The sequence below is a fragment of the Chiloscyllium punctatum genome, chromosome 19, assembly GCF_047496795.1.
Source record: "Chiloscyllium punctatum isolate Juve2018m chromosome 19, sChiPun1.3, whole genome shotgun sequence".
Taxonomy (NCBI): Eukaryota; Metazoa; Chordata; class Chondrichthyes; order Orectolobiformes; family Hemiscylliidae; genus Chiloscyllium; species Chiloscyllium punctatum.
The window spans coordinates 75,983,643-76,001,613 of record NC_092757.1 but is presented as its reverse complement, the minus strand read 5'-3'; the positions used below and the strand labels follow the sequence as shown (position 1 = coordinate 76,001,613).

The 17,971-nt window shown below is 40.1% G+C and overlaps 1 protein-coding gene across 8 annotated transcripts in view; it reads right to left on the bottom strand.

Moving 5' to 3' along the window:
* Positions 1 to 17,631, bottom strand: part of slc6a4a (solute carrier family 6 member 4a) — a 66,282-nt gene extending 48,651 nt beyond the window's left edge. Inside the window, exons 1-6 of one of the 8 annotated variants that reach the window (XR_011963322.1) lie at positions 17,444 to 17,629; positions 15,881 to 15,963; positions 14,204 to 14,747; positions 8,730 to 8,864; positions 3,983 to 4,202; positions 1,711 to 1,849 (exon numbers count right to left, since the gene is read on the bottom strand). Coding sequence is in view for 7 of the 8 variants with exons in the window: in XM_072589728.1 (XP_072445829.1) it covers positions 1,711 to 1,849; positions 3,983 to 4,202; positions 8,730 to 8,864; positions 14,204 to 14,615 (906 nt within the window). In the remaining variant the exon portion in view is untranslated. The other 7 variants (XM_072589728.1, XM_072589722.1, XM_072589721.1 and 4 more) reach the window with 7 other exon arrangements.
* Between the last annotated feature and the right edge of the window lie 340 nt (positions 17,632 to 17,971).

The following is a 17,971-nucleotide window of genomic DNA, read 5'->3' as shown; positions in this document are numbered from 1 at the left end:
GTGTGAATCAGACTCTATTAGTTGCTAAAATGTGAATCACAAGAACTCAAGTTTGTGATTAATAATATTTTGACAAAAAATACATAATGTACAGTACACACTTAGCCTCTTCAGTTCACATGAGATATATTTGTGTAGCCAATGCGAGAGTTCTTTTAATAGAACTGGAGAAACCCAAAGAAGTGAATCTAAAGTTGGAAATGTTGCAGTTTTTTAAATTACAACCATAGTGATAAAATATTTTGAAACACAATTAAAAATAATTCAGAAGTTCAGTATTAAACATAATCGCTAATGGAGTGAATGCAAGCATCAAAAATACCAACCTGTGGCAGGTACAAAAGAGAATGCCCCCGTGACACAGTTCGAGTTAGGATTGGAAATTGGAGTGTTAAACTTGGGAAAGGGGATTTGGACCTTGGCAATGGAAGTAAAGTGTAAGTTCTATCTTAAATGAGGTGAAGTAAACTGAGTTTTAATATTTTCAGGAGTTTCAACAGATGTATTAAATTAAAATTGTCGTGGGATCATTTGCACATGGTTACATTTTGTTCCTTTGGAAATAGAGCTCATGCTTTTGGCTAAAAACAGCCATTTCGAAGACAAAGACAAAGAGATAAGATTATTCAAAACGCAACCAAGATTGTTTTGGCCAAGAGCATAATCATTGTGAACAGCCAAGATCCTGGTCATTTGTAATCTTGACATGAATTTAGTGGAAGCGCAGTCAAATATGTTGTAGAACTGGGTCGGTGCATGATTTGATATGTGACAAATGGCGACAGGAGTTGTCAGAGAATCAATGGAGGAGTTGATCCCCTCAAAACAGTGTGACCATTACAAGTGCATTTTGGTCCTGTTCCAGAGAGATGCCACAACTGAAATTATACATTTAGAATTAAACGTTTAAGTCCTGATTCTATAAAAACTGGATAACAGGCAAAAATATGACACCACTGAGGTAGTAAGAAATATCTGCAAAAAGACAGATATGAGGGCATTCTGGCAGCAGTAAAAATAAGAACCTTTGAGGGAGTAGCCACAAATGTTCCCTCTCTCTCTCTCGGACTGAATTAGGTTTCGTAAATGTTCTGAGTTTATTGAAAACAATAACTGCTTAATAACAATGTTTGTTTCATGTCCAGAGATGATATGCTCTAGGCAAATTTTGTTTCATTTTCTCCACTCAAGAAAAGTAATGACTTCTTTGATAAGTTTTAAAATCCACACAGAATTGGCTGTTCATGTTTACATCTGCTGTGTAACTCGTACAAACTAAAATGTAGCTACTAACTGCAAAACTTTAGCTAAAATAAATTATTGGAATGGCCTACATAACTTTACCAAGAATCATCAACTCATTATAACCAATATTGATTTTCTTCAATTGCTAGTCCTGTGTCCAATTATTCTGTCTAGTACTCTACATTTGAGTTATAAACACAGTAATGGGTCCCATTTATTGCTTGAACAGTTTCCTTTCTGAACAGCACAGTGGTTGCACGTGTATCAGATGGACTATAGCAGGGCAGCTCAGTACCAGCTTCTGAAGGATAATTAGTAATGTGCATTAACTCTAGCTTGACAATGATACTTATAGCCCATTATATTACAAAATTATACAGAATATTACAAAAAAGCAAACTCAGGATGCGATATTGACAGGCACACACCCGCAGTATCTTTTTCATATGATTTAGGTTCACTTACCTTTCCAGAAGTCTTTACACCTTTCCAAATACTAAAATACACCACAACAAATATAAGGAACAGACAAAGTGCTAACTGCCAGCAGATGCCACCCAGGTCATCCAATCCGCTTGATTTGTTAACCTGAAGTACTTGGCGACTGCAATGAAAAGAAATGTCACAGATTACAATCAATGTTTCAGATGTAAATTTGCAATCAAAATGCATCATTCATTTCTTTTAGTCCCGACGCTCGCGGACTGATTTTGTTTTCTTACAATCTCTCATTCCCCTTCTTCCACGAGGTAATTAAACTTGGGCAACAAATGTTGACTTTGCAAGTGATGAAGGAAGCTTTACCAAAGTGACAGAGGGCTTTAGTGCTGCTCTCTCATTTAGTTATTAATGAGTTTAACCTGAGGGTCACCATGCCTCAGGTGAGAGCCAAGGTTAAGAATGTAGGACCTTTAGCTAGTGCAGGAATTGAACCTATGCTGTATGGCATTGTTGTGTTGCAAACCAATCATCCAACCAACTAGGCTAAAATGGTGAGGTTAAGTAAAACCTGGAATTAAAAGATGGCCTAATGGTATCTATCATTGTAAAAATCCATCTGATTCACTAATGTCCTTAGGGAAGCAACTCTCATTGGAAACAGGAAATCAGGCAAAGTGTAAACCAGATTTCAAAATGCCTTCTTTGTGTTGTTGCTCAAGATGAATTTCAGCACCAGCCAGATTTTTAGCTGATTTTTTTTTGGCAGAACCCTAACACGAATCCCTTCCATTTTTCCTTTTTTTTTAAATACAGGGTAAGATCTGTGATGGAAGTGTCCACACCACACTCCAAGGGCTCTCTGTCCTCTAATGAGCTGCTTTCAAATTTCTTGTTCTTGTTTTGAAATATCACCATGTCCATAGCACAGTCCCACCCCCCACCCCCCCAACAAACCTTCCCCAGCTCTATGTTCTAACTCAGGTTGTTCTAAATCTGGCCTTCTCGATATCCCTTCCTACTTTTGCTGCTCTGTTGACTTGGTTAGTGGTTTTAACAAAAAATCCTCTTTTGAGTGTTTATAATAAAATATATCCACATTTTTCATCAAATTAGACTTTTCTAGGCACAAATATGACTGAATACATCAGTGCAGTAAAATCTTTTCACAGCCAGGATCCAAGATATCTTCTCAACTTTACACAGTGGCTTGTTTTCTCAACATTACAGAATGGAAAATGCTTTTAGTTAAGCTGCAGTACGTTGTGGAATGCAGAAAGAAAGAGAATAATGTTGTTGCCACTTGTTAGTGTGAGAAAGTGGTAGAAAAGAGGAGGAGAAACCTTCCTTACTGACGGCATCACAGATTTATGTATAACTATTCACATGAGAGATTGAAAAATCAATAAACAACATCACTATTGTACAAAAAACTGTAATCGGATGAAGCCAAAACAGTGCCAAAGCAAAGTAATATGAAGGCTAGAGCTGGGCAAGAGCCAAAAGGGCATATGAAAGCAATTCTGACCAAGTAGATGTCGACAATTAATCACCTACAAAAATATCTTCTTATAATTAACTGAAGCATTTAATGCTTCAATGATGATTTTATGAGATTTCCCATTTACCATATTCAAACTTGTGGATTTCTTGATGAAATACATCCCAATCGTACATCATACTGTACAAACAATGTATTGACAGTTTATGAAGAAGCTGATAATGATTGTAAAGATCAGCTGTGAAGGGGTCGGACTGTAGATTGCAGTAAAATACCGATTCAAAGTAATCTGAGAGGATGCACTTAATGATACTGGCTCTGCTGTTCCTTGATTGAAGGAGACAATGACTCACAGCTTCTTTCTCAACTGCAGCAAATGCTGACTTCTGCTGCTATGAAAAAAGTTCAGGCAAATAGGTGATATCCCAAAACACTCTGGTCCCACTTCGTACCACTATAAATTATCACAAAAGTGCTACTCTCTGTCTATTGGGATAGACTCAGAACAGTACCACCCAGAAGGAGGCCATTGAGCCCATCATGACTGAGCTGACAATGATGGAAATCAAAATGGATTGACAACAGTACCTTAGTCAAGCTCTGACAAATGGATTTTGCTGTTTTGCTTTTAAAGTGACAATGATTCGGGCTGACTCTGCCAAGGGTCAATAGGTGGCATAACGTTGGAAGCATTTTTTCTATCTACACTCCAGCTTCCTGAAATAGACTGGCAAGCCAGGTCCTTAACTTGGCTGAGTTATCCTGCACAAAGCGCAGCGTCCAGTTACATGCACTTACATATAAAACTCTTCTGCAGGAGAAGTGGAGTACTTGTTCCAAGTGACGTTATCTTTTAGAAAGTAGTTGGTGCAGTTCTGAGTATTCCATTTATTGTTACAGTTGGTCCACGGGAGCTCAGAAGTAAATGATGAGTAGAGGTAGTACACAGCCCAGGCGATAATGGTATTGTAGTAAAAGGAAACATATAGAGCTACTATACAGATTGAATATCCAATCCCTACAGAGAATGAAAGGGGATAATATTTGAAAGAAACTAGAAAAAGCAGAGACTGAAGAACCATTATAATAGTTATATATTCTACTTACAAAAAAATCAACCATGGTCTCAGTTATTACCTGACCTCCAAAGCTTGGCAACTGAAGAGCAGAATAATGAAATGGTTATACAGCTCTAATGAAGCAGGGTTTAACTTGCACTCAATATTGTGTTTTAATGCTACTTTCTATGAGGCAAATATTTTACAGTGAGATTCTCAGCAAGTATGTTTGCAATGTTCAAGTGTGACTTTTGCTGCTCTTTAAAGATAATATGATAATTTCATTTATCATAACCAGACAGCAATGGCTGAAGGTCCAAAGTGAGTTATTGAGCCTGATTTTTGTTATCTTTAATGGAGTGGGTTTTGGGTGGGTTAAATTCAAGCCAATCATCACTTGCATCCCAATTACAGTAGGAACAGAACATGACTTAACCTGCGATTCTAAGTCTGTGTTTATTGTAAATAGCATATCTTCATGCAAGAGTGACAAATGAGATATTCTTTAGCTTTGCATCAGCAATCTGTATAATAATAGAATTGATGGTCAGAGGCAACTTTAAAGCTTACTTATCCAATAAAATCTTGTAAACCGCACCAAGCTTCTCTAGAGGGATGATACACAATTTGTTAGAATGGGGAAATGGGGAATTCCGTTGGACGATCCATGGTGGGAACACATCTCAGAGTAAAACCATGAGAAGATTTGAAATAGAGGATAAACATTTTGAATTCTAGTTGTTGGTGTAATGGAAGTAACGTAGAATATTGAGAAGAGAGGTGACAAGTTTGGTGCTAGATAGGATATGGAGAACGGAGATTGCTGGAAAAGCTCAGCAGGTCGAGAAGCATTTGTGGACAGAAATCAGAGTTCACATTTCGGGTCAAGTGCCCCTTCCTCAGTTCTCTTTCCTCAGATGCTGCCAGACTTGCTGAGCATTACCAGAAATTTCTGTTTTTGTTTCTGATTTATAACATCTGCAGTTCTTTCGGTTTTTATGAAGAACAGAATTTGGGAGGAACTGAAATTTGGAGAACGTACATAAAATTCAACATCTGTGCCTAGGTGTATGAAGTATGAACCTTTATCCGATAAAAATATACTTTTGACACTTCTTTTGTGCAACCAACATACAGTGTAATCTGATCTAACCTAGTGAATGGTAGAGGATAATTAGAACTGTTGAGGCAGCTTCACAAATATCCTCAATAACAAGACAGCCCAGCACTCCCGTGCAATAGTCAAGGCCAATACATTTGCATCCATCTTCAGCCAGAAATACTGACTGGATGATCCAACTCAGCCTTCTCCTGAGGTTTCAACCAGTTCAATTCATTCCACACAATATCAATAAAGTTTAAATACACTGGATACTGAAAAGATTATGCACTTTGACAACATTCAGGCAATCATGCTGATGACGTGTACTCTATTACTAGCCACATCACTAGTCAAGTTGTGTTAGAATGGTTATAACGCTGGCAGGTACCCGACAATGTGGAAAATTGCCCAGGTAAGTCCTGTCCACAAAGAAACAGGACACATCTAACCAACCACTTACTGTTCTACCAGTCCACCCATAATCAATAGCAAAGTATTGGAAAGGGTTGGCAACAGTGACATCAAACAGCACTTGCTCAGCGACACTCAGTTTGGATTCTGCCAGGACTACTCAGCCCCTGACCTCTTTACAGTCTTTGTCTAAACAAGGACAAAACTGCTGAACTTCAGAAGTGTGGTGAGAGTGACTATCCTTGATGACAAGACTGAATTTGACCAAGTAGGGCATCAAGGAGCTCTGGCAAAACTAGAATCAATGGGAATTGGGGAAAACTCTACACTGTTTACAGTCATACCTAGCACAACAGAAGATGGTTCTGGCTGTTAGAGGTCAATCACCTCAATTCCAGGACATTTTTGCAGGAGTTCCACATGATAGTGTTCTAAGCCCAGCCATCTTTAGCTGCTTCACTCTATCATTAGGGCAGATTTGGGAGTGTTTGCTGATGATTGCACAATACTCAGCACCATTCGCTGCTCTTCAGCTACCGAAGCAGCTTGTGTTCATATGCAGCACAACCTGGACAGCAGTCAGGCCTTGGATGAGAAGTGGCAAGTATTATTTAGAACATAGAACAATACAGCATAGAACAAGCCCTTCAGCTCTCAATCTTGCGCCGATCTGTGAACTATTGTCAGCTCGTTCCCCTGCACTATCCCATCATCATCTACGTGCTTATCTAAGGATTGTTTAAATCTCCCTAATGTGGCTGCATTAACTACATTGGCAGGTAGGGCATTCCACACCCTTACCACTCTAAGTAAAAAACCTGCCTCTGACATCTGTCTTAAATCTATCACCCCTCAATTTGTAGTTATGCCCCCTCATACAAGCTGACATCATCATCCTAGGAAAAAGAATTTCATTGTCTACCCTATCTAATCCTCTGGTCATCTTGTATCTCTCTATCAAATCCCCTTAGCCACCTTCTTTCCAATGAGAACAAATCCAAGTCTCTCAGCTTTTCCTCATAAGACCTTCCCTCCAGACTAGGCAACATCCTGGTAAATCTCCCCTGCACCTTTTCCAATGCTTCCACATCCTTCCCAAAATATGGTGACCAGAACTGTATACAATATTCCAAGTGTGGCTGCACTAGTGTTTTGTATACTTGCAGCATGACATTACGGTTCCGGAACTCAATTTCTCTACCAATGAAACCTAACACACCTTATGCCTTCTTAACAACACTGTCAACTTAGGTGGCAACTTTCAGTGATTTATGTCCATGGACTCCAAGATCCCTCTGCACATCCACTGACCCAGTACTCTGCCTTCCTGTTATTCTTCCCAAGTGTATCACCTTACATTTAGCTGCATTGAACTCCATTTGCCACCTCTCAGCCCAATTCTGCAGTTTATCCAAATCCCCCACAAGCACCACATAAGTAACGACTAATTGAAACAAAAATAATCTAACCATTGTCACTTGTTGGTCAATAGCAATACTTTTGATGAATCTTTCATTAACAGCATCTTGGAGGATTACCATTGATGAGAAAATAAACCGGACTGGCTACATAAATATGGTGGGAATGTAAACAGGTCAGAAACTGGAACTTATGTGGTGAGTAAGTCCCTGGTGCCTGTCAAAGGAATAAATCAGGAGTGTGATGAAATTCTCTCCATTTGCTTAAATGGGTACAGCTCCAACAACACTCAAGAAGGTCAATGCAAATCCAGAACAAAGCAGTCCACTTAACTGGCATCCTATTCACCACCTTCCATATTTACTCTCCACACCACCAACCAGAGTAGCAGACTGTAGCATTTACAAGGTACACTGCAGTACCTCACCCAGGCTCTTTTCACAGCTTTTTCCAAATCTGTGACCTTCACCACCTACAAAGACAAGGGCAGCAAATGCATGGGAACACCAGCACCTCCAAGCCACACACCATCCTGATTTGTAACTACATAGCCACTCTGCATTATCACTGGGTCAGAATCCTGGAATTTCCCCTGGCAGCACTGTGGTAACCCCTAAAAGGCCCATGGAGAATCATTAATTAATCTTCACGTGAAGCTTGTTGAGTATGTGTTTCCTGGTAGGAGGCAATGGCCTGCTAACAGGAACTCATCACCTGAGCCCTTTAAAAAACAGGTTGTCAGGCTCTTGTAACACTTTGTCTGAACCAAGAGGCCTGGGTTCAAGACCCACCTGTTCCAGAGGTGTGTAATAACATTGATGAGCAGGTTGATAAATAAAACACTAAATAAAGCAGGTCTGAAGGGCTCATGTGGCACACAGGTAGTGTCCCAAACTCTGGGCTGGGAGGTATAGGTTCAGGTCTCACTTGCTGCAGTGGTGAATAGTAACATCTCTGAACAGATCGATTAGGGAATATAAATTAAAGTAGGCCTGTCCCTCTCTTGTTGCTGATAGTTTGCATTGTCCATAAGGGGATTTGCACTTAAAATATTCAGTTGGAAACACACGTAATTTACTAGTGGTGGTTAATTGAAGGGATGAAAAAGTCATTTAGTGATGGCAAAAAAAATTATGTTGTGTAAGATAACACTTTCGGATATTAAAAATATGAAAGCAGGTCAGCAGGAACTGTCTCTCTTGGTCAGGGTCTAGCCTACATATGCCACGTGTAGTGGCTCTATTTTGATGATGAACAATAAACACTGTTCCTTTCCAGTCAGGTTATTACATACCCACATACCAAGTACTGGATGGTACAAGAGGGCACCTACCACCACCTTCTCAAGGGCACTTACTGGATGCGCAATAACTGCTCGCTTAGCAAATGATGCCCATATCCTATGAGTTAATTAAGCAAAAAATCCACAATTCCCAAAACCCATTTATGAACTATTATTCAAACTACATTTTGCTTAAAATGACACCTATGAACAGGAAAAAGTTTGAAACAAGCATGAATCATTCCTCAGTGCCAGTAAGACAATTGCCCTTACCTTTGAAAATTGGGCATATTTTCCTCCATATAGAAATTGCTCCATTTTTATGATACTGTCCCAATGCCAACTCCATATAAAAGAGTGGGATGCCTCCAAACACTGCCATCAGGACATAGGGAAGGAGAAAGGCTCCTGAAATTTAGAAAATGTGAAGATATCTTAAGCATTTCAAAGACAATTAATACACTCCAGGATGTGATGATTTTAGCCCTGGCCTTTGGAATTTGTGTTAAGATAGCCAGATAGCTATCAAATTTTAGCAAATCGTCCAGATAACTGTTAGGATCAAGTACATTTGGCTGTAGTCCAGATGTCAATAATTCAGAATCTTTTATGAATAATTCAATGAACACAAGCCCAAGTCCCATCATGGTTGCCTGAAAATTTTAATTTAGTTTACAGTACTAGAAATGGTTTTTATAGCAAAGCACAAACCTTCAAAGTAGAGAACCCAAGTTCAAACCACAACTGTAGGTAGCAATAAAAGATAAATCTTGTTTGGAGTCATACTCAGAATGGATAGTGGAGAAAAAAAGCAATGAACAAGTATAACCACCAGGAAAGGAAAGGATGTTTGATCTTAATAGGCTTGGTAATGTGTTGTGAACCTCAAGGTGGAGCTCACTTTAAGGCAGTAATATGCCTGCATCAAATCCAAATGAGCAAAAATCAATGAAATTATCTTGCTTTGGTTTTCTTGACAGTTCTTGATTTACATTCATAAAATGAAGTATTTGTATAATCCTTACCTAAAAGATGCTAATTTCATGATGATCGTAGTGCAATATCTAAAAGTGTAAATCAGCCAAGCACCTGAATCTGCCCTTTACGTTATACATCATTGAAGTTAATTTCAATTTAAGTCTTGGATGTGTATTAGATCATAGTAACCATCAGGGTGACATGGTGGCTGAGTGGTTAGCACTACAGGGATCTGGGTTCGACTCAGCCTTGGGCAACCATCAGTGTGGGTTTCCTCTGGGTGCTCGGTTAGGTGGATTGGCTGAACTAAACTGCCTACGATGTGCAGGTTAGGTGGGTTAGCCATGGGGAATGTTGGGTTACAGGGATAGGATTGGGTCTGGGTGGGATGCTCTTCAAAGAGGCAGTGTGGACTTGACGGGCTGAATGGCCTGCTTTCACACTGCAGGGAGTCTATAATTATAAAAACTTGGTAATGTGGAAAATAAAAATAAGAATTAGCCCTTCAGCCACTCACGTCTGCTCTGCTATTCAATTTGATCACGGACAATCATCCCACTCAGTATCCTGTTCCAGCACTCTCTCCATATCCTTTGATCCCTTTAGCCCAAGAATATACCTAGCTCCTTCTGGAAATCATTCAGTATTTTGGCCTTAGCTACATGAAGACTCAGCATGATCCATGATACATAATTTAAAGAACAGATACAAGTTCAGATCACATAATTTATCTTTTTAATAAACTGCCTTTGTAATAAAAGTCCATATTTAATAGCTTAGTATTCTATTTAATTACCAGGCTTTTATTTGTAGAACTAATGTCTGGCTGCAGGTAGACACCTCCCTGAAACAACTTTGAGATGATTATAAGCAGAAGGGAGGTGTTGGAAATGCTTCCTACCACTTAGTGACTGATCACAAATACTTGAGGAACAGTTACATCTCAGAATCCTTCAGAAAAAAATTACTTCATCTAATTTTAGAATACAATCAAAGTGCAACATATTGTAATAAGGAAAAATGTAACAATTCTTAATATGTTTTGCTTCACCCAACAACTACTCAAATTCTTTATTGGTACCACGGTTTAATAGGTCCAAATGTAAGATTCAAGCGGGAATCATCTTACATATTGATGCCTAGTGCGATGCTGTTTCTGATGTGAATTATTTGAATACATATTCTGACAGAAAATAAATATGATTTAGAAATAGCCATTGTCATGGAGATGTGACATTCTCCATTGTAACTCAATTAAAATGGTCAATAATATAATGGTTTAAAAATCCAGACACGCCTGCAGTGAATGCAAAACAAATGTAACCAAGATTAATAATTAGCCTGTGTGTGCCGTTTCTACTCACAGAAAGGTTGGTAACCAGAACACACAGATTCAACTTAATTGGCAAAAGAACCAGAGGGGAGATAAAACTGTATTTAAGTAGTGATCTGCTGAAAGGATGGTGGAAATGGATTCAATAGTAAGGTTGGAAAGGGCTATGGATATGTAATTAAAAATCTGCAGCGCTGTGGGGAAAGAGTGGGGAAATTGAGTGAATTGGTTAACACTGCCAAGAAGCTGGACAGGCTTATGGGGCCAAATGGCTTCAGTCTATGCACTATGAGTCTATAATAAGCAACAGTCAATTGTAAAATTGGCTATGTTTGATCATTAGTTAGTTTATACAGCAGCAGGTGAGATTAAAAAAACTCCTTGGCTGAAGATTTGTTTTCCTTACTTTTACTTTCTTTTTAAAAGTGATATGTGGAAAAATGATATAACAATCACATAATTTAAGGTGCCAGGGATGCAAATCACACTTATCATCAGCATTTTTTAAATTTCTCATTTTGTAACCTGTCTGTAGTATATTGTCACATTGATTATTACAGTCCAGGCTAGTTTTCTGATATAAAACTGAAATCTCTATTGATACATATAATTCAGATAAAATACACAATCATAAATACTGAAAGAAACATAAAGTCTAAATACATTGCTTCGCCAAATGTAATTAATCCATTGCTAAACTTCATCAGTGCAGTAGCCTATGTAGTAGTCTGGTCAATTTGAGTGACATGTATTATTTTGGTTTTTCTATTTTATGCCATGTAAATTGCTGATTGTATGATCAAAATGGCTTTCAATGTAAAATTTTTGTCTCTCTATCCTTGGCTTGTGCAATATTTAATCCTCAGCATGGTCATGATTGTAACATAGCAGTTCCTGCCAAGTACTGCAGTGTGCTTAATCAAGGTTAATGATAACATGAATGTTTCAAGAGAATTAAAAACACATAGGTCATCAACAAATTATATTTACGTAGTGCCCTTACAAAACGCACAGAGCTTTCTTTTTTCCCCCAAGTGGGACAGCAACAGCAACTTGACTCCATAAAACAAAATTTTGCATGTATTTCCTTTGGCTTTCTCTCTACTCTCCGAAAGATATCAATTGTTACTGGGCTACAGCTCCATGTGCACTAGAAGTTTTCCAGAAGCTCACACAGATGACCAGTTTTAATGAGAGCTCAAATATAAACATACTATTACTGAGAGAATGAGAGATAAAGAAACATCGCCATTATCAAGGCTGACCTTGTTACATCCTAAACAGGAATCACTGGATAATAATTAATAGTGCAAATTCCAACAAGCTATCTTTTCTCTGCTTCTCCAGCTTGAGAAAAGAAAACAACATTTGTGTGGACTCTGCACAGATTAACTTCAAACGGATGTAAAATTGGCCTTGAACCTTTGTGGTCTGTCTGATTCAGCACCACGTAGGGCAGTGTATTGAACTATCCACTCACTGAAGCAGCTTTGGCAGACTGGTCATTCTTAGAATATGGTTATATCTACACTTTCTACACAGTGGGATAAATTAAGTGAACACTAAGTGAGTTAACTAGCTAAAGTTTAATCTAGAATTCCCATTGTAAGATAAGATCATCAACATTTACTGACAACAGGAGTGGGAAAGTGATATTTATTTTTATGGGATAAGTAGTATTTATTAATGTCACCATTTATTATGGAAAATTTGTGAACTGATTAGTTATTTGTGGTGGGGGAGGCATTCCACACCACGCCATGCACTTTTGTTTAGATAATATTTATAGGTGTATTAATATTGCTAAATACTAAACAGTAACATTCATAAGCGAAGCAAAAGGCAGATCAAAGTCAGTTGCTGGAAAATGTAAGATAAAATATATTATTGTCGCAAAAAATCAAAACTGGGTATTCACAGTAATGTCTAGGGTGAGACTTTTGACAAGAAAATAATGTTTAATCTAGCTACTATTTGACAAACATAGAAATCTAGAGATGAACATTTGTAAAAATTGAAAGAACTGCGAATGCTGGAAATCAAAAACAAAAACAGAAATTGCTGGAAAGGTTCAGCAGGTCTGGCAGCATCAGAATTAACGTTTCAGGTCCAGTGACCCATCTTCAGATGATAGTTTGAGTAAAGTTTCTTTTGAAAGCCCCGCAACCTGTTTGAATGGGCTCACTGACCTTATTTTTACAAAGTCTTTTATCACATGTGCCAAACAACACAAGATTGGTGAAAATGTTAGAGAATCATAGAATCCTGACAGACTGGAAGCAGGCTATTCAGCCCATCAATGTGCATCTGACCCAGACATACCCCATAACTCTGCATTTCCTATGGCTAATCCACCTCTCCTACACATTTCTGGACACTAGGCACAATTCACTTAATCTGCACATCTTTAGAGTGTAGGCAGAAACCAGAACATTCAGAGGAAACCCACACAGACATAAGGAGAATATGCAAACTCCAAACAGACAGTCACCCAAGGATAGAATTGAACCCAGATCTCTGGCACTGTGAGGCAGCAGTGCTATCCACTGAACCACTGTGCCAACCTATCACTGAGCCACCCTAAAGCAGCATTTTAACAATGTTCAAAATCATGAAAGGTTTGGATAGAGTAATTTGACACAATTTGGGTTTAGGGTTAGGGTTAGGCTTTTCCAGTGACATAGATGACAAACAGTAACCACAGGATACAGATTGAAGATAACTAACAAAAGAACATGGGGTACGATGAGGAGAATCGTTTTAAAGGGACTTCGCTAATGTACTGTCTAACAGGATTGTGGAAATAGATTCAATAGTAATTTTCAAAATAAATACTTAGAGTCAGAGAGTCGTACAGCACAGAAACAGACCTTTTGGTCCAACCAGTCTATGCTGACCATAACCCCAAACTAAACTACTCTCACTCTGCTTGCACTTGGCCCAGATCTTTCCAAATCTTTCTTATTCATGAACTTTTACAAATGTCTTTTAACCGTTATAACTGTACAGGCATCCACCACAACTTCATTCCACGCACAAATTCCTCTATCTCAAAATGTTGCCCCTCTGGTCCTTTTTAAAATCTTTCTCCTCTCACCTTAAAAATATGCCCCTAGTTTTGAAATCCCCACCCTGGGGAAAAGACACCCTTCATGATTTTATAATCCTCCATCAGGTCACCCCCCCCCCCCAACCTCCTACCCTCCAGTGACAACAGTCACAGAAACTTTGGGGGGAAAACAGCAGGAGGGGTGGAACCAATCCACAGCGGCTGGACCCTCCGTCGGTTCTCACTCCAAGAATCGGTGTAAACGATTTCAAACCTTGGCCAGGGCTGAGTTCCGAGGAAGGGCGCAGTGGACCCGAAACGTTAACTCTGCACAGACCTGCCCGAGCTTTCCCAGCAGCTCCCTGTTGCTGTTATTCGAGCACTTACCGCCTCCGTTCTGGTACGCGATGTAAGGGAAACGCCAGACATTGCCCAGGTCCACCGCGTAACCGATCACCGAGAACAAAAAGTCCGCTTTTTTGCTCCAGGTTTCCCGGGCAGCGGCTGGCGCCTGCAGCGGAGCCGAGGCCACGGGAGCAGCTCGGTCCCCGTCGCTGGGGCTGTCCTGTCCCCCCGGGTTCTGCACAGCCGAGTACCCATTGAACATACGGCCCGTGTCCCCTTTCTCCAAGCTGCCGGAGGGAGCCTTATCGCCGTCTTCCGAAAGTTTGTGCCCGGAAATGGAGTTCTTAATCAACGCGCCATTCTCTTTGTAATCCTCCTCTTTACTTGGCTCCGACACCTCTTTTTCGGAGTTGAGGGGGGAGATCTCGTTGTTTCGGGGGAGAATCACCGCCATGCCTTTGCTTTAAGGGACCTCTCTGATGTCCATTGGCAGCAAGACCTCTCCTTGCTGGTCAAGCCGCCCCGGGTGGTACCCTAGTCCCGGGTTAAAGTTGCTGCACTGTTTTGCTGGGATTTCCGTGCTCACCTGGACATGGTATACACAAACACACACAAAAAAAAGTGTCAACATGAATTAAACAAGCAACAAGCATCTGCTCTTGCACAGAAAGTTAAGGCGTTTCCTATATCAACAAGGCGAAGCAGTGTTTGTGTGACACGATAACACCGTACGACACATGTAGATAAACGAGAGGAATTGGTACTTTTTTAAAAAAACGTTCGCCCGAAAACCGGATAATAGCCTGTCTCGCCTACGCTTTTTTTTTACTCTTAAGTTTGCCAACATACGCGGTGGGAACTCAATTGGGACCAACGCGTTCGGTTGTTTTATGCGAGAGGACTGTGAAGTGACCACTGTTCGCTCATCTCCTGAGAAAGAAACGTTCATTTATCTTCGTGTATTTTACGTTGCCCGACTCCTTCTGAAACTCTCGTCTTAAAACTGTTGGGACTGACAACTTTCTGAATATGAAACTGTCCACTGTGGAGTGAACTGTACGGAAACGCCAACTTTGTAACAACACAACCCAGACGTAACTGAGCAGATGGCTGTGGCCGATCTTAAACATCATTAAAATGACTGGGGCCCCAAGAGTCTAACAACAAAGTTCAAAACGTCCAATTTTTAAATTATGAATAACAGCCCTGCAAGAGGATTACTTGATAAATTGTAAGGGTGATACAGGAAATTCCTAACTGTGCTAACAGAAGTTCATTGAATCAATTCCGTGGGTCTTTTTGTTTAGTTCTTTGTGGGATTGATCGAAAAGTGCGATAGGGAAGGCAGCCGCCCTGTTTTCTTTAAAGATCCCGTTTTCCGAGTCATATCTATCACTGCAAACTCAATGAAGACGGATTTGAGGTTGGTCGTTAAATTTCACACCACCCTTGGAAGACCAATGTCATTGCTGTTGATCCGAGGTTGCTAAAGTGTCTGGGGGGTAACATTACATTATCCCCATCCAACACTTTAATGTAAATGCAGTCGTTTCGTTTAGTTTTGGTGCTGATCGGTCGATGAGAAATGGTGTTCTGAAAAAAAAAACACGAATCCCAAATATATTTCGCATTTGCAAGACTTTACCTAATGTCCAGCCACTGTTTTACGTTCGATCGTTTTAGGTATTTGACTCTGATTTAGATCTGGATTATCGATACCTGCTTTAAGATTCCGCTTTAGCTGATGGATCTCTTCCAGAGACTAACGGGCAGTCACAGCTGACAAGTTGAATCTGGGCGTCCTGAAATGTTATCAAAACATAAAAGTACAGGTTGTACAAGCAAACTCTCTAACTGGTCGGCTCGAATATAGCAATAACTGCCTTCACATCTGGACTGCCTAACAATAAAGCTGAAAAGGTGTTGGTGGAAAAGCGCAGCAGGTCAGGCAGCATCCAAGGAGCAGGAGAATCGATGTTTCGGGCATAAGCCCTTGCCTGACCTGCTGCGCTTTTCCAGCAACACATTTTCAGCTCCGATCTCCAGCATCTGCAGTCCTCACTTGCTCCTGCCTAACAATATAAACAAGCAAGGTCAGAGAGAGTTCAGGCGCAATTGCAAACAACCACCCCAGGCAGTGCAAAGGGCGACGAAACACCGTCCTCCCGTCCGCAGAGGTGACCGACACAACAGCGAAATTAGAAATTCAGAAATAAAACCAACAGATCATTTCACGTCTCGTAAACCACCGCCGGTCAATTCGGATTTATTTTCAACAGGCAGAAGGAAACTCCTGCAGATGCTGGAAATCTGAAACAAACACAGAGAACACCTAAGAAACACGGCTGGTCTGGCATGATCTGTGGAGGAAGAAACAACGTCAACTTTCCCAGTCCATTATGACATCTTAAGGACTATTTGCATTGATGTTTCGTTTTCTCACAGCAGAATTTCCACTAAGTACGAAATCAAAACGAGAAGTCCAGGAGCGTTGATCATCAATCGCTGCTGATTTATCTTGGTTTTCCTCGCCTAAAACATTCCTTAAAAACCATCCATTTTAACCAAAATGTTCAACAGCTCACCCAAGAACTCCTTATTGTAGCTCGGTCTCAATTTTTAAAAAAAATTCCTGTAAAAGTGTTTCATTATATTAAAGTTGGGTTATAGGTTGTAGGGTTCCAGCTCAGCTACTGCGACTGAACAAAACTGGAAGTGAAACAACACACCCAGTCCTTTATTAGGTTTGAAAAGCCCGCGGTTGCACTTAGATTTATTGCTAGAACCGTGACAGCTAAAGTCATTAGCAGCGCAATTTAAATCCGCAATCACCCAGGACTGGAAGAATTGCATTTACTGTGTGCACCGTGTATTTTACGACCTCAAAGGCGTTTTACATCTGACTAAGCGTTTTTTTAAAAGGTATTATCACTGTCATAACCTAGATGAACACATTCAACTGCATTCGTTCAATGCCCTCAATTAACATTTTGCAATAAATTGCCTTGTACTGGTAATCACGCACTTACCTTGAAGATATAATGAGTTAAGCATTTTTCAATGTATTGGTAAGAAGTCGCCTTTACTGTGACCATTTCCAGTCACTTCCCTGCACTTGGAATGCAATTTATTCCAACTGTAACCGAGACATGGGGACAAGACTCGGGCGCAATAATTGCGAACAGCAGACTTCTTTACTTACCGCGTATTCCCAAAGCAGCTCGCAAAACAAAACAAAAATGCTATCCAGAGGTTGTTTACTCAAAACACAAACACACTCACCTCTCGCTGGGTCTGGACAATTAGGTAGAAGTTTGCTCCTGAACTTGTGCTGATTTCGGGCTGTGGGCGACCTGAGTTCGGCCGGTCAACACCTCCCAGGAAATATGGGCAATCCAACATATTTCAGAGCTTTTGTAGACGAGCTGTCTCACATGGTTTGATTTTCAGATAATCTGGCTGCCAAAGAGCTCTTTAGCGCGTTATTCACGTCACATTAACTCAGGCAAAGTTTATGTTTTACACACAACGCTCGACACTTTGGCAAACGAGGACGGTTGTTGATTTTTTTTTTCGGTCTCTGTCTCTCACAAGAGTCCAATGTTAAGACACTGTCGCCAGCCAAGAGCGATCCTAGTATTTGCATAAACTTGGTTGAAGTTAGGTTAGTATTCCGTGCCTTTATCTAGGGAGTTGCTGCAATTTAAACAATGGCTGCATGTTCTGAACCAAATAAAGATTTGAAGGTTTAAAAGTCTTGGTTGCGTTTAAATGGCTTCGAGTTGGACGTTTTAACTTGTGCAGGTAACT